Genomic DNA, 23,924 nt, shown 5'->3' on the forward strand with positions numbered 1-23,924 from the left:
TTTGTCTTTGATTTATTAATTATTTATTCAAAAATAATTCTGTCTATCTAGATTTCTAATTAGAACACTAATTTGCATAAAGCCCAAATTAGGTACATAGGTACACACAAGTTTGTCTGGCCTGGAGATCGTGATAAATCATGATATACATACATGCCACATTGGCATAATATGTGATGCTTAACTTACTAACTAACTTTGTGATAAAGTAACATAATTAAAAGAAAAAAACAAATTTATTGATCTGATAACTATTTTTTGTAATTTTTCATGGATGTAACAAAATCATTATATCCTCATTATTTGATTAAAATCATTAATGTGTTAAAAGGTATCCGAAATTTTAATTTCATTTAATAATTAATCCGAAGGTGAGATGTGATGAGAAAAAGAAATATTTGGTACAAATTTAAGAAATATGGTATTTTTTTCTATAATGAAGCAGCAACACCGAAAAATGACTGCCATTAAAAAAAAGAAACAGTCGGCCACGCTTGCCACAAAAATCATTCCGGGGGATCTTTTACAAAAATCCCCCTTTTCATATTTATTCCAATATTACTGTAATCTTGTTTTTAATTAAATAAAAATTTCATACATAGAACAAAATTTAGAATGGCAGATCTGGACGATTTTTTCGCTAAGAAGGACCGCAAAAAGTCTAAATCGGTCAAAAAGTTCGCCACTGCTGACGAACTCGCCAAAAAACTTGACGATACAAAACAGAAAGCAGATGTACGACCGAAGAAGGAACGTCCACCTCAAGAAGGGGAGGAGGCAGGCAGAGCAGAGGTGAGGATTGGGCTTACACATTTTTGGTGCCATGATTTTACAGTATTTTTCATGTGTCAGTTACAGAGTAAGTTTTTTATTGCATTGGAGGTGAAATTTTTAGTTGACACGAATTCGCGTGGTATGATGCGATCTCTCGAATTTCCGCGTGTTTCATTACTTTTGCATTCATTTGACCTAATTTTTTACAATGGCACTCCTTCGTCCTGTTAAGCAGGTTAACCAATTAAGCACAATCAATTGTGTGCTAAATATCGTGCATTCGGTAAAATATTGTACACAACTACTTGACATTATCGTGTGTTTTGTTTGAAATGATTCATCGGAATAATATGTATTTAATTAATTAATAAGAAAGTTTGTTGTTTTTCACTGCATCGCGCACAAACGGCCGCACTCATTTGGATGTAATTTAAACCAAGCGATAGGTAAATGTTACAAATATAAATAAAAAAATGATTTGTATTTCTCTGCAAAAAACAGATTAATTCCCACCCAGATCAGACTAACACCATCTGTGTACTTTTACAGAGAGTACTTCAAAGCAAATCAAATCAAAAATTCATTTATTTCAATTTGGTTTATTTATGTCATGATTTAATGGTGGTAATTATGTTGAAAACTTAAAGTTACAAATGCACCTTGGTCCGACAAGAGCCCACAACACACTCTGCCATGGTTTATTTTTTTTGTTTACAACCATTTTACTAAGTACACAATCATATAGTTCAACACCAAGCTTATTTATCGTTTATTTAATCATTAACACTATAACCACCTTACGTCTGACATTTGTGTGGTCTCTATTTGTTTTTGCTCTTTCAGTCACATTTTTATGCACAGTGGTTTTGTGAATGGTTCGATGAAGGTTCAGATTTCTGACATGCAACAACCGACGGCTGATAATGGCTGTGAGGCTGCTATTAAGACTCCTACCTTGCGTGTAATGCTTGTGTTTGTGAATACAACATCTGACAGTGCTTTGATTTTACAGTGTTCTGTACAGGTATAATGTTATGATGTTTGGTATAGTTCAGAATGGTTTGTTATACTTTTATAACTGAGAGGCTGTGGATTCCATACCCCTTGGGTCAATCTTTACCACTGCGTCAGCAATGAAATCCTGTCAAGTTATTGCTTGAGACGTGATAGCCTAGTGGATATGACCTATGCCTTTGATTCTGAGGGTGTAGGTTCGAGTCTGGCCCAGGGCATATGTACCTCCAACTTTTCAGTTATGTGCATTTATAGAAATTAAACATCACGTGTCTCAAACTGTGAAAGAAAAACCTTATAAGCAAACCTGCATACCTGAGAATTGTCTCAATTCTCTATGTGTGTGAAGTCTTCCTATCTGGGCAGCATGGTAGATTAAGGCCTAACCCCTTTCATTCTGTGAGGAGACTCGTGCTCAACAGTGAGCACATTATGTGTTGTTATGATGACGAAGAATTAAAACCAGTTCTGAGAAACATTAAAGTGGGAACATCATTTTAAAATTGAATTGTTGCCTCATTTGTAATTACAGCCAAGGACTGAATTATTATTAAAAAGGCATTTAAAAATTTAATCTTTTAGATGAAAAGCAGTTTTCTTAATCCATACTAATATAAAATTATAAATTAGACTGTAAGTCTGTGTGTCTGTTATCTCTTCACCGCAAAATCACTGAATAGGCTGGCTGGCAATAGGCTGTATTCAAGCACAAGCCTGTTTAGCATAAAGTAATAACAAGATTAGTGCACTCATTGCATACATAATTCTATTAACTATATTATGCAGTTGTTTAAAACCTCATAACATGTTCACATGTGCTTGTATAGCAAAATACTATCATCATTCCTCAGACTAATTAGAAAAGGACCTTCCTCTAGATGTTACTTTTCTGTCAAAGTATATGATCAACGATCTAATGCAATTATGAAAACTGTCTCTATACAATCAATGTTTCATGAGTAATTGTGTTCAATGGTTACCTTCATTCCTAATTTCTTTGTTGGTAAATAGCATTCATGAAAAAGAAGTATAGATTGAGTTATCCGCCCATTTGAGTAATCCACTACAGGTCAAATGTGGAGCTTAGAACCACCACACAGCTCCAATAAGGGTTGTCAGACTTAGGGTGATAGTCACACTATCACATTACACTGATATTATATATATGTTTGTTCATCCTTTGCATTGCGGCTACTGGAGCGATTTGGCTGAAATTTGGAATGGAAATACATTTTACTCTTTCCTGAGCCTTTTCCGCACTTGGCCACTAGGCGTTGGCCGTTGTACGTAGGTCCCTTTGGTGCTGGTCCACGCTGGAGTACTGCTAGATTAACATATAGGCTTTTACAACCCAGAAAAATCCATGGTTCCCGCGGGATTTGTGAAAAACTGAATTCCACGGACGAAGCCGTGGGCGTCCACTAGTACATTATAAATAACTTAGGGTGTAATCAACCTCAATCAGATTTTATTCACGTGAGAATACAGGGATAAAATATAGCCTATAAGTAATTACTTATTAATAAATTAGATTAATAAGTTTAGAACAATTAGATATAGTTAATATATTTTGAATATCATTTTGTAACCAAACAAATACAAAAATTATAATTTAAAATAAAAAAGTTATGAAGTGAAATGTGATTACTTATTTGTTTGTTATCTATGGTTGGTAAACAGTAGAGCTTATAGTATAGTATGTTATAAGTACTTATTCAACCAACTATTAACACCAAAATATGCATATTAACAGGAGGAAGAGGAATGGAAAGACTATGAAGAGCCAGTGAAGGACTACACAGGTTTGAAGATCCAAGTTCTGCAGGGCAGCTCTGGACAGCCCGAGTCGGGCCGCGACGCCTCTTCAGAAGACTCTGCGCCCGAGAACTCCAAGAACAAGGGCCCGTGGAACAAACCTGTATGTATATTATGCCTACTACTTTGACCGCGTTTCTATGTTTTATTACTCACAATTATCGTCCAGTCATTATTAGAATACTCAAAGTCACTCAGCGGCCAATGGAGTTAGCTATGCTTGGAGTTTCTCTGTGTGATCGAATCAGGAATGAGGAGATCCGCAGATAAACTAAAGTCACTGACATACCTCAGTGTTTCACGAAGCTGAAGTGGCAATTTGGCAGGCTACATAGTTAGAAGAGTCGATGGACTTTGGGGTCCCAAGGTATTGGAATTGCTATAGAAAAGTGCAGTGTTGGTCTACCCCCGACAACTAGGTGGTCTGAGGACATCAAGCAGGTTGCAGAAAGCCGCTGGATGCTGGCAGCTCGAAACCGTTATGTTTTGAAATCCATGCAAGAGGCCTATGTCCAGCAGTGAATGTCCATTGAGCTGATAATGATAATCATCTAGCCTATTTTAATGGCTAGGCCATGCTTACAGTAGATCTGCTACTTACACATGCTGCTCCAATGTGGGTTGGTGGGTTTCTTTTCCTATCCCACAAGGACAGTCTGGTTACTTGATTAAATGTATGCTCTATCTTTCATCAAGATAGCTGTGATAGCCTAGTGGATATTACCTCTGAATTGGATTCGGACGGCGTAGATTCGAATCCGGTCCGGGGCATGCACCTTCAACTTTTACAGTTAACTGCATTATTTTAAGAAATTAAATATCACGTGCCTCAAACTGTAAAGATAGTGAGGAAACCTGCATACCTGAGAATTTTCGTAATTATCTACGTGTAAATTCCGCCAATCAATAGGCTATCGTGGTGGAATTTTAGCCTAACCCCTCTCATTCTAATGCGCAATAGTGAGGCGAATTTGGGCTTTCATCCAAAATACACATTACAGATAGATTGAAAAGATGTTTAAAATACGCTTTTACATACTTTATTGCATAATTAAATTTTCTGAAACCATTATACTCTTACTTAGCATTATTCTTTTTTAGTCACTTTGGTATTATAGTTATCAATATGATATAGACGCGTTGTACACACGTAGGGTTGGTTTATTTATATTTTTAGTTTGGTAATGTTTATTGTCCACTGTTGATTTCACAGGTGTCAGCAATGCACAAAGTTTGTGTAACACTGTATTGTTGTCTGCGTAGGTGGAGGCGGAGCAGGCGCCGGCGCCCCCGCCCCCGGTGGAGGAGGCTGCGCCCCCGCCGCGGCAGCAGACCACGGCGTACGTGCCCCCGCAGTCGCGCCAGCGCGCCGCCGAGCCCGTGCGCAGGACTCACGCGCAGGTGCCCTTCACCATCACAATACTATCAGCCCACACTAGTATATCAAACAGCTCTCAAAAACTTATTTTGAGAGAGCCGCCACCCTAACCAACTAGTGGTTAAGCCTTGCAACTATATTCCGAATAGGCTAGTTGACACTTTTTTTCAAATGGTCTTAAATAGTTCATTGTTGTTCTACTAGACTAAAAAAAAATTTTCATAATTTTTTGACATGTGATTGATTTAAATTTAAGTTAAGTTTTAAAAGAAATCCTTAACTTTTATTAATTGATATCTATACCCTTATTCCATGTACTACACGAAATTAATTTTATTTATATTAAATTTGATATAAGTCAACTACGCTATTGTAGATGTAACAACGCAAACCACTTTACGATCCTAGCGACGACATACCGACCGACAACGTTTCCCAAACTAGTGTCGTCGCCGGCGAAGAAATCCCACATTTCTACACTCTGGCCAAAAGTCTCGAGACGCCTTAGTGAGTCGTTCCGCTCATCCCTTTTGCTTCTACCTTCGGGCCTCATCAGGTGATGCTTCTGCACTCGCCCAAAACCCCCCCTGACGCCGCTGAGGTCCTATTAACAACCCTATGGCACTTCCAAAATTATGCTAATGCTCTTGTGTGACATTGCAGCAGAAGAACGCGCCCGACATCACCAACGATGATTATTTCCCCGTGCTGGGAGCGGCGGGCGGCAAGCGGGGCGGCGGCTGGAGCACAGCGGGCGCGGGAGCGGGCGCGGGCGCGGGCGGCGGCGCGACGCGCTCGGCCGGCCGCCAGCCGCTCGCGCTCGGCAACCGGTTCACCTCGCTGCAGGACGACAGCTAGCCTGGCGCTAGGGGGCGAGGTCAGTGAACCAAAAACTCTGTCCAAAATGCCTCAGTGCCTGAAGGCGAAAGTCTTCGAACAATGCGAGGCGCGAGCCTTCAAGCCGAGATCCGAGTCTCAGAGGAGACGCCCATCCATAAGCTTTCACCCATCTCTTCTGCTTCTGCGTTCGGCCCCCCTTTAGGCGATGCTTCTGCGCTTGCCCAAAACCTCTAATGTCTCCACTGATGCCGCTTAGACACCGAGACATTAAAAAAGGAAACAGTGTTAAAAAAGTCGTTTGGTTGAACTCTATGGTCCTCATAAGATGGCATAAAGTCAAAGTAAATTTTTTGTTATTTAATAACAAAAATTTTATACATGCACAAAACAATCAGCTGTAAACAAACAGTTGTTTACTGAAAATATAATAATCTTTAACAACACAGAAGCACCAAAAGAAATTTGAGCACTACAAAATGTATCTCCCTGTATATCCATTTTGCCTCAAGTGTAAGAAACTATTTTGAATACAAGATGTTCAAGTTTTTTACCTCAATATTATTTTCCAGGTAGTACCCGAGCGGGCAAGGGGGATGCGGTAAAGTGAAGTGTCAATACGGACTTGTAATCAAAGCCTGGCATAGCTAACTAACTTCTATAGAACGAATCGTCACGCAAACGCTAACACAAGAACAATATGCTCACTTCCTGTTCATATGTATAATCAATCTATTCCGGGATGTCCATTTGTCTTTTGGTGTACTGGAAAAATGTCAATCTATGGTGCATCACGAAAGAGTACAAAATAAATGAGGGCGCTGTAATCACTTGTGCATATGGTAACACTGTGTTCTGTCATCCACTTGGACTGCAACTACCTTGATACTTGATAATTGATATTTTCTTACCAGTATATACATAGGTAATATTATGTTCTCATTTTAAAATAGATGATGTTTTGCAAATAACATTATTATCATATAAAAATATATTTGAAAAATACTATCTAGCCCCAAAGTAAGCACCATGTGTTATGGGTACTAAGATATTCATGATTTACATTTATTAAATTGAAATAAATTCAGGTCATCTAAATTAGTTATATTTATTGTAATTTGTCTGGTAATTAACCGAATTTTCACTATGACTTTATATATAATGTCTGATAAAAGTATCAATAATGATTGGTTGCTCTATAATAACAAATCTTTGTGATAATGACCTCAGACCAATTATTGTATAGGACCTGCCTCGCTAGACGTTACTTTTCTGTCAAAGTATATGATCAACGATCTAATGCGATTATAAAACCTGTCTCTATATAATCTATGTTAAATAGTTGTAATCGTGTTAGTCGGTTAAAGAGCTCCGTAAAAATATCTTTCTGTCTAATTGATTGGTGTAAAAAACGGGCAAAAACTTCTAATTTAGTATAAGATATATACCAAATCTAAGCTCGTTTTCTTCGGAAAATGACACAATTTTGTTCGTGACTATGAGTGCGATACAGGTCCTGCTATAATTGGTCTGAGGATAATGACAGTAAATATGGTGTTGCCACACCGCAAATTTATTAGTTCCATTTATATTAACTTCTACTCTTTTATGTCACACTATACATTGGCCAATACACTTTATGTTCACTTAATTGTGGTTTCGAAGCACCTCCACTGCATGATAGCCAATATATTGGCCAATGTTGGACCAGTATGTTGGTCAGTGTGTTGGCCAAACTTTATAGTGCAGTAACTGCTATATCAAAAGCCAAACAGACTTCCAAGAGTTGTCAAACTATACTACGGTTTAAATAATTTGCTTCGGCAAGATTATATAACAAATGTTTTTTTAATGCCTAAAGTATTTTAATTATATGAATGTTGAACTGACTATGAATTAAAAAAAAAATAAACTAAGGTCTCCCACACACTAATATTGTCAATAAAGTAGGGTAAGGTCAGGATTAGGTTTAAGTTGTACCTAATAAGTGTAATATTACTTTCAATGTTGTACAATGTTGGACAACCTTGTACTTTATTGACAATATATTAACAATATTATTGTGTGTGTGGAGCCACAATATTGCCGAGTGCGTAGTTTAAATCGTAGTACTGTACTTATGTGGTACACACTGGGATAATAAACGTTTAAATGTCAAATTATTCTTTAATAAACAGTCCGGCCGCTCAGTGATTGCGCTTCTGATAGGTCGTGAACGAATGAGCCATGTAACTTCGAACTGGTTGTGGTGTACAAGGTTGTTGGACTGCGCTGTTTCAAGGTTATGCCAACTGTTTTTCTTTGTAGTGATGAGACAAATAATAAGTCAATTTTGTAATTGAATATGTTTGTCCCCTTCGATCATGACCTGTCAGAAACGCAATCTCTGAGCGGCCGGACTTTAATGACCAATCATTAATTGCAGTGACATGTTTAATTACAAAGTTGTTGTACTAATTGGACTGCTCGCACATATAAAACTGTCAATATTATTATAAAGATACACCTAAAGAAATAATATAATTATAAAAATATAAAACAAAAACGTTTATTATCCCCGTCTGTGCCTGTTATTTTTTTTAAAATTCCATTCCAAAACTGTAAACAATTGGACAGTTGTTCTAAAACTTAAAACCATTATTTATGCAAGTCTGAATGACTTAATTAAAAAAATAAATGAAATTAAAAAGAATGATAGTTTGTGGTTTGTAAATAAAAAAAGAATAATAATTAATAATATTTAATGTGCGTTAAATTTGATAAAAACCGCTATTCAAAACATCGGCAACTGTCCTAGTGTGTAATTGTAAAAGTATAGTTCCAATGGTGGTTGCAGACTGTACCACAACCGCAGACTGCTATAAGTGACACTTATTGTTTGTAAAATCTATGCAATTTATCCCCCGCGTGATTTCATGTAGCAATTTGAAAGGGTTTGTGCAGTATTCTAGCACTAGAGCTGTCTGTGTGTGCTAGGTAACTGTACTGTGCAAAGTTTATAGGGTAAAGTACGAAGAATCGTGTCTCAGAGCTGTGCTAAATGCGTGTGAATTGATTCATTTGTTGTATATTTCTGAGTGAAAGTAATCTCGAATCTTTCACAACTTGATCATCTATCAACTAAAGTTTGAAGCTTGTCAAAGCCACTAAAATAATCTGGGTAACTCACTTCACTGCAGTAGAGGAAAGCCGTCTGCGTATTCGGATTGCAATCTGCAACTACCATCCGAATCAATGCTACCAACATGGAAGTGTGCAATTACAATAATTTTTTTATGTTTATATTGAAAAACTTTACATTTATAAATAAATAAATCAAATAGTGTCTGTTGTGTGAAAGAATAGCAAAATGTTTTCTTTTTTTTTTCTAAACGGTGAAGCATCGACCAGACTCAAGTGCTTTTATGAAGCGTGGTTTAAGAAAAACTAATGAATGGAAATTACTTATAAAGAAATAGAAACATTAATGAATAAGTTCGATTTACCTTTACCAAGGGTTGCCACATTTTACGTGAAAGTTAAATAATATGATGTATTTATAATAATTATATTTATTGGTCGATAGGTATTTTATTTATAGCTTACAAAATGGTACTATGGTATTGTAATATTAGTTAGCGCATTTTAATGATAACTTTCAACACTGTTTAAATAATAATAATAAAAAATACATTAAATAGTAAAAATATATTATATTTTTTATTAACAGTCGCTTGTAAATTATAATCTACTGTTGCATCCTAAAATATATATCTCATCGATTTTAATGGATTATTGTGTCTCTTAATATGGTATTGCATATATCAACAAAAGAGTATTGTATTTTTACAATAACAACTTAAAAATGTGTAAAAAGTAAATCCCATTGAGAAATCTTTTGTTTTTAATTATGCATTTTAAAACATACCAAACGATATATGTAGAGTTCATTATCTTTGTATAAGTTCTTGATGTTTCGCAATCAACAGGGATTTGAAGATTAGACCCGCCACATGCCTCCAAAGTGGGTTGGCGGATATAATTATTATTTTCGTTTTTATTTTTTAAAACTATTGAATAGTAATAGTGCATAGAATTGATGTATATTTGACATAATAGAACTAAATTAGTGACTTCAAATAATATGTGCAAATTACGTCATTTTAAAAACTTTCTATTACTTATTAAAGTATAATAAGAATGACAGTAAAGACAGTATGTAAGTCGAAATTCGACCACAAACTTAATTTAGTTAAAAATGTATCAAAAATGTTTGCATTGAAGGATATACTGCCTTACTGCACATAAACGAGATAAAAACCAATTGAAAATAATTATATTTGAAGGACATCATAAAAGATACTTAAAATGTTTGATTAGTATTTTCTGAGCTCATTATATATTATTTATTAGATTTTAAGTTTGTTTGGTTGACATTCAAATACTTTGATGTGGAATTGCATTTTTTTACAGTACTGTTTGCTGTTTCTTTTGTATTGTTTCAAAATAAATGGTCACTCTAGTTAAACTATATTTTGAGGGCCATAGTCCTAGGAATGTTGCCTAGTATAGAAATTTGGTGCGTAAACTAATAAATTAAAGTGGAATGTGGCAACCCTGAAACTTGATAACATCTTGTTGTATTGGAAATATAATGAAACACTATAAAATAATTCAAAACATATTGTACCATAGTAATAAATTATGTATTTAAACTCTCCGTTTTTTATTTCGTTCCTTTATTAAATTAAATATAATAATTAATTCAGTCTTACTTGAAAAGTCTCCTGCGGTCTATTTCGAAAACAGACTATTTGCTGTGTTTAGAAAACTATGAAAACTATTCCCCATAGTTGCCCCTTGGCCCATGCCCTCTCTCGGCTGAAATTGCTAACAATATTTAATGATCATCTTAAAGAGTCATACAATAATTAATTAATTAATTAACATTTTCGAAATACGAATAATATAATAAAGCAACTTTTAATGATTTTATTAGAGCAGCGTCTTATAGTATGGAACAGATAAGTGATCTATTCCATACTAGAGGACGCTTAACTTTGATTCATAACGGTCATGGATGGCGCACAAAACAGGCTTTTGCCATTAAAATATAATTTATAGCTGACGCCCGCGGTTTCACCCGCGTTTCCCGTTCATCCCGTTCCCGTAGGAACACGGGGATTATATATAGCCTTCCTCGATAAATGGGCTATCTATAAAAAATCCGATTTGAAAAATCAAATCGGAACACGCTGAGATTAGCGTGTTCAATCAAACAATGAAACTCTTCAGCTATATATTATTAATATAGATTGATGTGGGGTATGTTTTTTTTCAATACAAAGAAGAAAGCGAGAAGCATTCACTCAGTAATATAAAACTTGTGAAGTATCAGCGCCATCTATGAGTGATATTCTGTTTTGTAGTTACTAAAAACTAGTATAGATGGCGTCATTACTTACATTGGCAATTTGTATTGGGTCTACATCGCGCTATTGAAATGTTTAACGTTTTAGACTATAAATAACTTTTGTTAACGATTCCTAGTGTACTCGCTTCGGCAGTACATATACTAAAATTGGAACGATACAGAGAAGATTAGCATGGCCCCTGCGCAAGGATGACACGCAAAATCGTGAAGCGTTCCACATTTTTTGGATTTTTCAATTTATACTGAACTTCTAAAATTGTCGATGTGGTTTTTATGTGTTATATATTGTTTGTATGTACGTTCTGCAACTCTTCTGCGTCGTTACTCGTTGGTCCGTTGTTAGCGTATAGCAAAAGGTCCCGGGATCGATTTTTTTGAATAGCAACGATTTATAATAAAACATTCAATAAGAGCCTTCTCTATTATCTACTAGCCTTCGTACCGCGGTTTCCCGCGTATTCCCGTTCCAGTAAGAATACGGAGATGAAACAGCCTATGACACTAACAAATAACGTGGCTTTAAAGTGGTAAAAGAATTTTCAAAATCGGTTTAGTAGACGATCTGGTACAACCTCTTTTTACCCGACTGCAAGAAGGGTTATGTTTTTCGCGCGTATCTTGTATGTATGTTTGTATGTATGTATGTATGTATGTAATATTCTTTATTACCTCATATCTTCCAAACCACTGAACGGATTTAAATATATTTTTAATTTTAGATTAAAATAAATTAAATATATTGATTATATTGGCTAAGTGCGAGTCGGATTCGCCCACCGAGTGTTCCGTAGAATTTTTTGAATATTTGCCTAACCTCGGTTGGACGTATAAATTATCGTAGGTACTTGGTGCTACGTAATGAAACACGCGTCGGATGCTAACTGACTTTATTATCCAAATACCGTCCATACCTCCCTCACAAATCACAAAATACCCAAGGTTACTAAACTATATTACAAACTAAGGTACAGTAAACTTGTTATTTAAACAACTAAAATATCTTTTTTTGATTAAGATGACGTCTATAGGCCCTTAAAGAGCGTGCCGAAGCGCCTGGCGATGGAGCAAGTATAGATGCTTCATCTTCGGCAGTCTTTTCCTGAGCAGCATCAACATGCTCAGTGGTTTCTTTAATTGGGGACGGCTGACCATCCCTGGGCGCTTCGGCGTCGCTCACGACATTGGCACCACCACTACTCTGCTTTTCAGTCTCTTGCGGCTCGCTGGTGCTCGCGCGCGCTAACGAATATCTATTGTTCTTAAGAGGGGCGAGCTGATCTTGGTGCCTTCTCCACTCTGTGCCATTGGAAATTTTGACTTTATAGGACACTGGTCCTGTTTGTTCCGAAATTTGGCCCTCCGACCACTTACCCCCCCTTTCGAGTATAATCGCGCGCCAACACCGATTCACCGATCCTAAACTCCCGGATTTGCCCCGTGCTCCTCGACATCTGCTTATCCTGTACCTCACGGACTGATGCAGAGACATCGGGGCGTATTGCGTCAAGTCGACCCCGGAGACGATGTCCCAGTAATGCTACAGCTGGTGATACACCCGTAGTTGCATGATCGCAATTTCGGTATTGAAAAAGAAATCTATTTAATGCAACCGAAATATCCTCGTTCTCGAGTTTAGCCCGTTTGATTACTTTTTTTACGGTTTTTACTGAATTTTCAGCTTCCCCGTTTCCTTGAGGTCTGTAGGGTGCCGATGTCGTGTGTTTAATGCAATTTTTTAAACAATAGGTTTTAAAATCCTCGGATAAAAACGGGGGCCCGTTGTCTGTCACCAATTGGGATGGGAGGCCAAATCTTGCGAAGATTGATCTTAAACAGTTAACGGTATTAAATGCGGTTGTGCTGTTCATTTCGATCACCTCGATCCACTTGGAGTGGGCGTCGACTACAATCAAGAAACGTTTACCGCAACAATCGGCGAAATCAGCATGTAAACGTTGCCACGGGTGCTGAGGGAACTCCCACGGGTGTACGGGTGCACTTGCAGGTGCATCTCGCACGTGCCTGCAAGCAAAGCAGGATCGACAAACCTCTTCGATATCTTTGTCTATATTCGGCCAATAAACATAATGTCGTGAAATATTTTTCATTTTATTCATACCTAAATGTCCCTCGTGGAGTTCTTTCAGCACCGACTTACGTAATCCCAACGGGATGATCACTCGATACTTATACATTAAACACCCTAAGTCCATGCTGATGTCGTTTTTACGGGTAAAATATGCGTTTTCCTCGTCATTGGTAACAGACGGCGGCCAACCGAACATCACATATTTCGATATTTTGTATAATACCATATCTTTTTGAGTTTCTTTAGCTATATCCTTAAAATTAACAGGTAATGTTTCTTCTAATAAATTAATATAACTGACTTGAGAAGCTCGCGGTGTGGCAGGTCGCTCGTGCGAAATCGGTAGACGCGATAACGCGTCCGCTGGTCCATTTTGCTCCGACCGCACGTATTCGATCGAAAAATCGTAACCCGCCAAACGAACGGCCCACCGTTGCAGTCTAGTCGCGGCCGTTTGTGGGATTCCGTTATTGTTACCGAACATAAAGGTCAATGGTTGATGATCCGTTTTTAAGATAAACTGTCTACCAAACAAAAATTGATGATGCTTAGTGACACCGAAATATATAGCTAATGCTTCTTTATCCAACTGACTGTACTTTTTCTCAGCCTCAGTCAGCGTGCGAGAAACGCAGCTGACGGGCCGTTCTTGTCCGTCCTCATACCGATGGGCCAACACGGCCCCGATCCCGTATGCGCTGCTGTCCACCGATAGCACCAACGGCCTGCCTTCCTCATAGTGGGCCAACACCCGCTTACCAACTAAGGCCTTTTTTGCCATTTCAAAAGAACCATCACAATGTGAATCCCAACTCCATTGACGATTTTTTTTTAATAATTTATGCAACGGATGTAAAATAGTACTTAAATTTGGAATAAATCTACCATAATAATTTATTAAACCCAAAAAACTTTTTAATTGTGTTACGTCCTTGGGCGTTGGGATTGCATTAAGAGCTTCTAATTTATCCGGGTCGGGATGTAAACCCTCCTTATCAATTATAAAGCCTAAATATTTAACATTTTTTTGTAAAAATTTACATTTACTTAACTTCACAGTGAGGCCTGCCTGCCTTAATCGCTCCAATACAGCTCGCAGGTTGCCTATATGTGCCTGTCTGTTCACGCCCGTTACGCAAATATCGTCGAGAAACACTACGGTACCCGGTACCCCTCGCAGGATCTCCTCCATTAATTTCTGAAATTTTTCGGGCACACACGATAATCCGTATGGTGTACGACGGTAAACAAACGTACCTATATGTGTAGATATAGTCGTGTACTTTTGAGAGTCCTCCTCGATGAGGATCTGCTCGTAAGCGTGACGGAGGTCAATTTTACTATATTCCTCGCCATTACTTAAAATTGTAAACAATTCGTCTATTCGCGGCAGTGGGTAATAATCTCTCTTTAATTTCGGGTTTATAGTAATCTTATAATCCCCACATATTCGAATATCTCCGTTAGACTTTATGACGGGGACTATCGGCGTTCCGAAGTCCGAGTGATCGACGCGGTAAATCGTTCCGTCCCGCTCGAGGCGCTCGAGTTCGCGTTCGACACGCGTGCGCAAAGCGAGCGGCACCGGGCGCGCTCGTACATACACTCCGGAGCAATCTGTGAGCTGTAACTGTAGCTTTTTATGACAAGTCCCCAACTTTTCACTAAATACTTCGGGGAATTCCTTACTCAAACGGGTCACAAATTGATCCTCTTCTATTAATTCGTTAATATTAATTTGAGTTATCTTTAGAGCGCGAAGCCAATCCCGACCTAAAAGAGGCCGGTTGCCGCCTTGAATAATATACAAACGTAAATTGTTAACCGCCACCGACTGTAGTCGCACTCGAACTAATATGTATCCGAGAGAATCAATTCGTGATCCCGAATAGCTGCGCAAAATTAAATTATCTTTTACTATTTTTTTATGCTCAAACAATTTCTTATAAACATTCTCATTAATCGCCGATATTCGGCTGCCCGTATCGATTTCCAATTCGAGCAAAGTATCTTCAACCCGAACATTAATATAATACGGCTTATTACCTTGTGCGATAATATCAATGTTGAAAAAATCCTCATCGGAACTTTCACTGATAAAACTTTGACACTTTACACTATTATTGCTTTCTTTATTACGCACGTTTTTACACATGACCTTGAGATGTCCCCTCTGGAGACATAAATCGCACGTGACGTTAGCGTATCGGCATCGCCCCCGGTGTCGGCGGCCGCACCGAGCACATGCCGCCGCCGCCGCCGCCGATCCGTCGCGCCCGGCCGCGCTGGAGCCGCCGCCGCCGCCGCCGCCGCTCGCGCGCTGTCGCCGTGTCGCATGCAGGCCCTCGCCCGCTTCGCCGACCACCGGGCGCGCCGCGCCGCCTCCGCCGCTCACCACGGCATGCCTCTCGGCCGCCTCTAATGCAAGAGCTAGCTCCACTGCCTTATGGTAGTCTATACTTTTCTCGGCGAAAATTCGAGATCTCATAATATCACTTGCTAACCCCGATACGAACTGATCTCGCAGATTTTCTTCTAATGTCGTACCGAAATTACAGGTGACCGCGAGGTGCTTCAGGTGTTGTAAATAATCCGTCAACGTTTCGTCTGGTTTCTGCCGTCTTTGGCGAAAAACATGTCTTTCCGCTATTTCAGACCGTTGAGGCTCCAGATGGTTGGTAACTAGATTAATCAAAGTTTCGAATGTCTTATTTTCCGGATGATCGGGAGCACAAAGGTCACACATTAATGCATACGTCGCTTCGCCGACCACCGTTATCAACATTGGTACCTGAAGTTCAGTTTTAATTTCGTTGAGGAGTATAAATTGTTTTACACGTCTCACGTACGCCGGCCATTGTTTCGAGGTTAAATCGAACGGTTCAATTTTACCTATTGGCATGTTCACTCGCGTACTAATTTTATGTTTATTTCGTAAATATAACGTTAAATGTTACGATAAACAAACTACACTTGTGATACGCACAGTTAAAACAATTTTACATCGAGATTTTATCGACTCGTCGCCAGTGCTACGTAATGAAACACGCGTCGGATGCTAACTGACTTTATTATCCAAATACCGTCCACTTGGTACGTACAACGTAATAAATAAATTCAAAATTAACCATGTATCTTAACTAAAAAGTGTGAAATAAATTAATTAATTAAACAAATAAAAAAAGTATAAAAAAACTGAAAAGAAAAAACAAGCTCAGTCCAGAAGTGTAGAAAGCAATTAGAAAACAGAAGGCTATCACGTGCATTTTAAGAAATTAAACATCACGTGTCTCAAACGGGAAAGGAAAAACATCGTGCGTGTGTTTTGGGCCAGCGTGGTGGACTATTGGTCTAATCCCTCTTATTCTGAGCAGAGACTCGAGCTCAGCAGTGAGCCGAATATAGGTTGATAATATTATTTGGCGTAGGTGACAAAAAGCAAGACGGGCTGAATAAGAGGTAGGCTAGGCAACTTAGAATTACAAGTCAGTGCGATAATTAAAATTGAAAATAAAAATCAACCAATCTATGACACTTTTTTCCGTACACAATTGTTTGTTTAGTCGATTATCCTTGTCAAGTCCAATTTACGCTGTGCTATTACTTTCTGAACTATTGTGATATATACACAGATTTTATTCTTGATGTGACCATGGATCAATTCTTTTAAAAGAATCCATCAGTCTGATCATCCAAGAACGTGACTTGCATCACCTTTCTCTATTTTTAGGTAAAAATGGGCTATTCGTGGTATTTAGATACTATGAAACTCCGAAATATGTAATACTAGATCAAATGAAATTCAAAAATTATTGAATGGAATTTAGCTTTTATTTGCTCAGTTCAATAATATTCGTTAGTCGCTGGTTAGTATCCTCTGCAGCCGCAGGCGCACTTGCCGGCAATGGACACCTCGCCGCCGGCCGGCACGATGCCTCCGAACTCCACGGCGCCCAGGATCGGCACTTGTCCACAGACTAGCGTGGTGCCGGCGACCGGCAGCTGGCCGCCGACCGCCACGTCGCCGATACCCTCGCCGCCGTAGGCTGGCCCGCACGCGGCCGGCGCGGCGAGAGCGGGGGCGGCGAAGGGCGCGGCGAAAGCGGGCGCGTACCCGATACCGCCGTAGCCACAGCACTGCCCGAACACGGACTGAAATACATGACAATTTAAATATACAAATAGTCCAAAAACACTTGTTTTATCAAGAGAACGATATAGAACATTCTTTTGATATTTACCTGTACCAAGCAAGCTTGGACGCAGAGCAGGAGAACAGCGAAGGAGTTCATGTTGAAGTGTTTGTATTGTACAGAGACGAGAATACAATGATCCTAATGAACTCGTGGATGCTTTTATATCCTTTAAAATGATTCGAATACATGGGTAATGTTGGGTTTCATAATTTTGTAACAATATAAAATCGTGTTTATCAACAATGTGTGTGTAATAAAAAAATAGTTAATTCTATTTTCTGTAATTAAATAAAAAAATAATGAAAGATTGTTCAATAGCCTATCTAGTATTATTTCGTAGAATTTTCCTTCGCTAGTTTAGTAGGTAAGCGTATTGCATAGCATAGCACACTGACATACTAAAATCATCTATCTATCATTTAAAAGTCACGTCCCATCGAACAGTGGGTCAGTATTTTTTTTTATTTACACAATTGTGATAAGGGCTTTGAACTATATTGTATAAAAGGTTGATTTTCAAAATTAAATACATTCTCAAGTTTATACTCGAGCAAAAAGCAATTCAAAATGATCGCTAAAACCGTACTCTTCGTCTGCGCTCAGGCTCTAGTGATGCAGGTTGGTAAAGTTACTGTTTTAAATATTTAGATTTCTTAAATTTTCATGTTATTGGTTGAACTTGTACAAATGCAGTTCGTTATACAACATTTTGCTCTACTACTGCAGAACAAACAGTTTTCATAGACAGAATGCGTTATAAGATCGATTTTCATAAAATTTGTTATTGTTTGCAGTCCATCTCCGGGCAATGCTGCGGCGCCGGCTGGGCCTCCGCCCCGTACCTCGGCTCTTGGGCAGGCGCTCCCTACGGCGCTGCCGGTTTCTGCGGCGCCGCGCCCGCTTTCTCCGGCGGCTCTCTCCCAGTGGCCAGCGCCTCCCCTATCCCACCGAACGGAGTGTCCGTGCTGTCTGAGAACGCTTACTGCGGAGAGCTCGCTGTCCGCGGCGCTCTGCCGTTCTTGGGAACTGTGGGACTAGAGGGCGCCCTGCCTACTGCCGGCTCCGGCTCGGTCGCGTACGGCTGCGGCAACGGAGAGGTCGCCATGCTGACTGAGGACATCGGTGCTGCCGCCTATGCTCCGTTCGGATACGGATACGGATACGAAGGTCTCGCTGGATGCGGATGCGGATGTGGACGTATCTACTAAAAAGAACAATAACGATGTATCAAATGAACAGAACAATAAAAAAATTGAAGCATTAATCTTTATTTTAATTTCTTTGTCCCTAGAAAATTTTGCATTCTGAAAATGTACCTATGTAGGAGTTGTTGATGTGAGATGAGTTTTTATAAAAATTAAAATAAATTATTATACTAACTATAATGGAGTCATATTCATACATCCTACCTACTACGTACCAATTTTTCAATATATCTTGAAAAAAAAACCGACCAAGTGCGGTGTAAGGTTCCGTTTTAATTTTTTTTTTACCATTTTATAGACGTGATGAATCTAATATATGTATAACCATCAAACTTTCAGCATTCTAGTTTTAATAGAATCTGAGTTATCTTATTAACATCTTTATCAGTTTTAACAACATATTTAGTATGCAACTTTCAAATTAGAATTACGTTTTTTAAATTCTTCGTCTATAATTACAGCAATAGTTATATACAGCTATAGTCCATTTACTAATTCCATAGAATTCTGACATTTCTATTTCCGTTTCCGGTGTTTCTATATATAAAAACAGTTCCCATAAAAAAAGATGACAAGTTCAACTAAAACGAAACTTATTATGGGGATGAAATTTCAAAAGTGACTAACAAATGGAACCAGAAAGAGAAATGTCAGAATTCCGCCGAATTAATAAACAGACTATAACTATATAGTTTTCCTTGTAATTTCATTATAATTATATCTTATTTCCGTGACTTTTTTTCACGTATCCATACATAACAGCTTAACTGGTAGAGGGGATGGAGGCGACACTTGATTCTAACAAAAATTAGTACTTAAAACGTTAATATTTCACACACGAATCCTGGAATCGAAAAGTAGTATTTGATTCCCCTCATATCTTTTACACGAGTAGACCGAGTGAATAAAATCATCCTATGTAGAGGACGTACCCTAAAAAATATATATTACAAGATTTTATTTTACGACTTTGTAGATATTTTTATTGCTCATACTAATGCTCAATTACAGCTGCCTAGTGGTAATAGTCTTGGCGCTAAACCGCGAAAAGAGAGATGGAATGACGTACGGACGGACAGACAGACGGACGTGGCGAAACTATAAGGGTTCACTAAGTCAAACTATGGTAACCTGAAAATTAAAGATTTTTGCCATGTAATGTACCTAAGTGAATTACCTATAAACAAACTTTCAATAAAATTTCAAAATTCTCGATTTTTTGAAACAAGCAAGTCTTTTCAAGCACCAATTTTTACTTCATACATACATTTTATGTAGACCGTAAATAATAATTTTATACTTGAAAAATTACAAACATTTTAGGGCCTATTTTCCCCTCGCTTCAGTTTTTAAAGGTTTTATTGTTAGTTAAAACACGTTTAAGAAAAGGGCTGTTAAATTTTAAAATTAAATTCTCTTCTAACTTAAATGTTAACATTAAAAGTAGGTACGCATGTCCCTAATTTCTGATTGTGTAAGTGCCGTAAGTTTCTTAATGGAACCTCAGCGGCGTAGTATAATGTATATGCAATAATATGCAAATGTATCATTCCGAAAATGCGTGTTTAAAAATTTAAATCCAAATCTTTATTTTCCTATATTTGGTCCCTGTAGTAATAAATTCATTAAACCTAAAAGTATAGGAGTATTATAGAAGTAAGATTAGTTTATTGCAAGTTCTGGTTAAGACTCTGTCGTCTGAACCAGTGCAACAGTCACCATAAACAATTAAACAGTAAAAACTGACAAAAGTGCTTGTACTCGTAAATTACACTTCCTTTAATAAGGGAATTTGACTTGATTACAATAAGTATAAATTGTTAATGTAGAAAAAAATAAATAAAACCTTTTTATTTAAAAAGACACACACATGCAACGGCAACGTGTTCCATAGTAACTGGCGCATTACTGTATTTAAAAGAGCTTATGAATAAGGCTAGTATTGATTTTTTTACGAATTTAAACAAAGTGTGATATGTATGAGAAGAAACAATGATAAGCACGTAGGTTTAGATTTGGAAACAATAGAAGCTTAACATAAGAGATAATTGCATTTGTATAAAAACAAGAATCGCTATTATTTGAACATTGTATTCCAACAAATACATCAAACACTACAACATGTCTACCTTCGCCATCTTGATCCTTAGCGTCCAAGCTTGCTTGGTACAGGTAAATAGCAGAAGAATTTTCTATATTGTTCTTTTATTAGGAGAAATGTTTTTTAAAGTGATCTTTTATAATAAATTTGTCCCATTTTGCAGACCGTGTTTGGGCAGTGCTGTGGCTACGGCGGTATCGGATACGCCCCCGCTTTCGCCGCGCCCTTCGCCGCCCCCGCTCTCGCCGCGCCGGCCGCGTACGGCGCAGGCTACGGTGGCGAGGGTATCGGCGACGTGGCGGTCGGCGGCCAGCTGCCGGTCGCCGGTATCACACAAATCTGTGGACAAGTACCTATTACAGGCGCAGTTGAATTCGCAGGTCCTGTGAAAGCATCTGGTTCTGTTACCATCACTGGCAGATGTACTGGCGGATGCGGGTGCAGAGGTGGTTTTTATTAAAAACTTATTTTAATTTACAGAGTCACTAATATTTATCTGCATTTTATCGTTAATTTAGTTTAATTATAATTTATAAATATGTATAATGTACCTATATCTTATTTATATAACCTAATAGAGAAAAACCACTGTGTCTAGCCTATATTAAATAAACTAAACTTTTATGTATTTGATGTTATTTCTTATTTAAATAAATATCACATATTTAGCAAGAATAAGAAGTTTCCTTCCTTAGGCCAAATAAGTAGAAGACTAATTCAATTAAAGCGAACTGCCACTGCATTAAAATGCTCGGTTTGTATGATGAATTCCAGGCACGGTCTCTACCCAGAGTCCTTTTTTATGAAATAAGCCCCGCGGCTAAACCTGAATTAAAGTTATATAATGATTTATTTATTTTGCTATCATCCGCGAAAAGTCGACGAACCCATGCGACAACGTCACCCAGGTCCGGCAAAATACTCTCTACGTACGTTTCACCCCGAAACCGGAGCATCCTCAGGAGATGTTGACTCTACAACGTGCAATTGCACGTTGCGTTTGCACATTGCGGACCTGGGTGACGTTGTCGCATGGGTTCGTCGACTTTTCGCGGATGATAGCAAAATAAATAAATCATTATATAATCATGATGAACTTCCGCAAAGTAACGCCTGCTTCTATCCAATACTGAATTAAAGTTGACAGCGCCTTACACAATCACAATAAGACCGCCATTACCAAATGACTATGAGCGCCCTTAAGACATTAGCACCGCGTCTAAGGGACTTCTTTCATGAAAAGACAACACATTCTAACATACGTCAAAGTTAGTGAATTAGCCTACCTATAACCTCAATTTTGATCAATTAGCATTAAATAAATAGTCAATACGAAATCACGTGACTTATGAAATACTGACAATGGCTAGTTGGCAATTTTCGTATATGTTCACTAACATACGTCAAAGTTAGTGAATTGGCCTGCTGGCCTTAAACAAGGATTTGACTTAAATTATTAATTATAACTTTGGTAGTTCCATATTTTTGCAATAAAGGAAAAAAAACGATAATAAAATAAAATAAAAATATAATAAAAAAGCCTTTTATTTCTTCTTATCTTCTCAGTTTACAATTAATTAGGTGCTAAGTATTTTAATTTTTTAAATTGTTTAGTTTAAGTAAGTTATAATTTTAAAATGTTTATTTTCTTCCCTTTTTTTTATTTAAGTCTCTTTACGGTGAAGGCCTCCTCCAGGTGATGCCATGTTGATCGGTCTTTTGCCTTCAGTTGCCGGTGAAATTCATGATGTCGTCGACCTACTGATAACGTGGTCTGCCTCTGCCTCGTAATCCTTTAGGTCTCGGCCATTTCGTTATTCTGCCAGTCCTGCGGTCATCTGTGAGTCGATCGACATGTCCGGCCCATTTCCATTTGACTTTAAATGCGAAGGTTAGGGCGTCGATTATTTTTTTTCTGCGTGATGATGGAGTGACGGATTGGGGTTTTTTTTTTATATTAGTTAAGCTTCGTTCCATAGCTCTTTGGCAAGTAGTAATCATTGTTTTTGCCTTCTTGGTAAATTTCCAAGTCTGGCAGCCATAAGTTAAAGTAGGTAGGATGCAGGAGTTCATTATTTTACTTTTCAGCTTCATAGGCATTTGGCTTTTTAATACTTATTTCATACTCCAAAATTTGTTCCACGCAAATTTAATTCTCCTTCCTATTACTTCGTTCGTTCCTATCATTCTGAAAGGATATTTGTTCACCTAAATATATGTATTTATTTATGAATTCCATACCATTATTGGTGTTTCTATAAGGTTAGTCATTATTTTTGATTTACTAAAATTTATTTCTAATCCTGCTTTTTTGCTTGCTTCGCTCAGTGAACTCACCATTAGCTTCATTTGAGAAAATGAAGAAAATGCAAAAAAAAACGATATTTAGAACAAATGATTTATTTGGGTCCGTTTATAATTATCCGCTCAGTATCCTCTGCAGCCGCAGGCGCACTTGCCGGCAATGGACACCTCGCCGCCGGCCGGCACGATGCCTCCGAACTCCACGGCGCCCAGGATCGGCACTTGTCCACAGACTAGCGTGGTGCCGGCGACCGGCAGCTGGCCGCCGACCGCCACGTCGCCGATACCCTCGCCGCCGTAGGCTGGCCCGCACGCGGCCGGCGCGGCGAGAGCGGGGGCGGCGAAGGGCGCGGCGAAAGCGGGCGCGTACCCGATACCGCCGTAGCACTGCCCGAACACGGACTGAAAAATGGAAAATTTTACTTAATTATTATTACTTATCTACATTAATGGAAAGTTAATTTATTTTAAATAGTTAAAAATAACAATATACAATAAACCAATAACTGTATTTAGTGTATGTGTACCCACAATCCATCAGAAAAAAATCAACAATAGAAACCAACCTGTACCAAGCAAGCTTGGACGCAAAGCAGGAGAACAGCGAAGGAGTTCATGTTGAAGTGTTTGTATTGTGCAGAGACGAGAATACAATGATCCTAATGAACTCGTCGATGCTTTTATATCCGTTATTATGATTCTAGTATATGGGTAGTGTTGGATTTCATAATTTTGTAACAATATCAACGTGTCTATCAATGTAATTTAAAAAATAAAATTTTTTACAAAAAAATTTTT

General features: G+C 38.1%; 2 protein-coding genes and 1 non-coding gene across 3 annotated transcripts; 2 read left to right on the top strand and 1 right to left on the bottom strand.

The window, feature by feature from the left end:
- Positions 1-459: 459 nt before the first annotated feature.
- LOC112051572 (protein CDV3 homolog) lies at positions 460-10,513 on the top strand. Its single transcript, XM_024090278.2, has 5 exons — positions 460-792; positions 3,542-3,706; positions 4,867-5,004; positions 5,645-5,858; positions 6,391-10,513. Exons 1-4 carry the CDS (start codon positions 616-618, stop codon positions 5,837-5,839), a joined length of 675 nt encoding a protein of 224 aa, XP_023946046.1. The 5' UTR covers positions 460-615; the 3' UTR covers positions 5,840-5,858; positions 6,391-10,513.
- Positions 10,514-11,348: 835 nt separating this feature from the next.
- On the top strand, positions 11,349-11,455 carry LOC112051621 (U6 spliceosomal RNA). Its single transcript, XR_002887246.1, has one exon. It is a non-coding gene; the product is annotated as a U6 spliceosomal RNA (small nuclear RNA).
- A 5,697-nt stretch (positions 11,456-17,152) lies between these two features.
- LOC112051593 (uncharacterized) lies at positions 17,153-23,743 on the bottom strand. Its single transcript, XM_052887011.1, has 6 exons — positions 23,693-23,743; positions 23,255-23,528; positions 20,988-21,161; positions 18,596-18,720; positions 17,562-17,654; positions 17,153-17,472 (listed from the first exon to the last, which is right to left on the bottom strand). The coding sequence occupies exons 1-6, from the start codon at positions 23,741-23,743 to the stop codon at positions 17,188-17,190; spliced, it is 1,002 nt and encodes a 333-aa protein (XP_052742971.1). The 3' UTR covers positions 17,153-17,187.
- Positions 23,744-23,924: the final 181 nt, after the last annotated feature.

The sequence above is a fragment of the Bicyclus anynana genome, chromosome 18, assembly GCF_947172395.1.
Source record: "Bicyclus anynana chromosome 18, ilBicAnyn1.1, whole genome shotgun sequence".
In the NCBI taxonomy this organism is placed as follows: domain Eukaryota; kingdom Metazoa; phylum Arthropoda; class Insecta; order Lepidoptera; family Nymphalidae; genus Bicyclus; species Bicyclus anynana.

Excerpts from the sequence above, each read along its gene's own strand:
- LOC112051572 (XM_024090278.2), top strand. The coding sequence starts at position 616 with ATGGCAGATCTGGACGATTTTTTCGCTAAGAAGGACCGCAAAAAGTCT. Across the intron at positions 793-3,541 it reads AGGAGGCAGGCAGAGCAGAG|GAGGAAGAGGAATGGAAAGA; the intron begins GTGAGGATTGGG and ends GCATATTAACAG. Across the intron at positions 5,005-5,644 it reads TGCGCAGGACTCACGCGCAG|CAGAAGAACGCGCCCGACAT; the intron begins GTGCCCTTCACC and ends GTGACATTGCAG.
- LOC112051593 (XM_052887011.1), bottom strand. The coding sequence starts at position 23,743 with ATGAACTCCTTCGCTGTTCTCCTGCTTTGCGTCCAAGCTTGCTTGGTA. Across the intron at positions 21,162-23,254 it reads CGCCTGCGGCTGCAGAGGAT|ATTTGTGTGATACCGGCGAC; the intron begins ACTGAGCGGATA and ends ACTTGTCCACAG. Across the intron at positions 17,473-17,561 it reads TCCAAGCTTGCTTGGTACAG|TCCGTGTTCGGGCAGTGCTG; the intron begins GTAAATATCAAA and ends CATGTATTTCAG.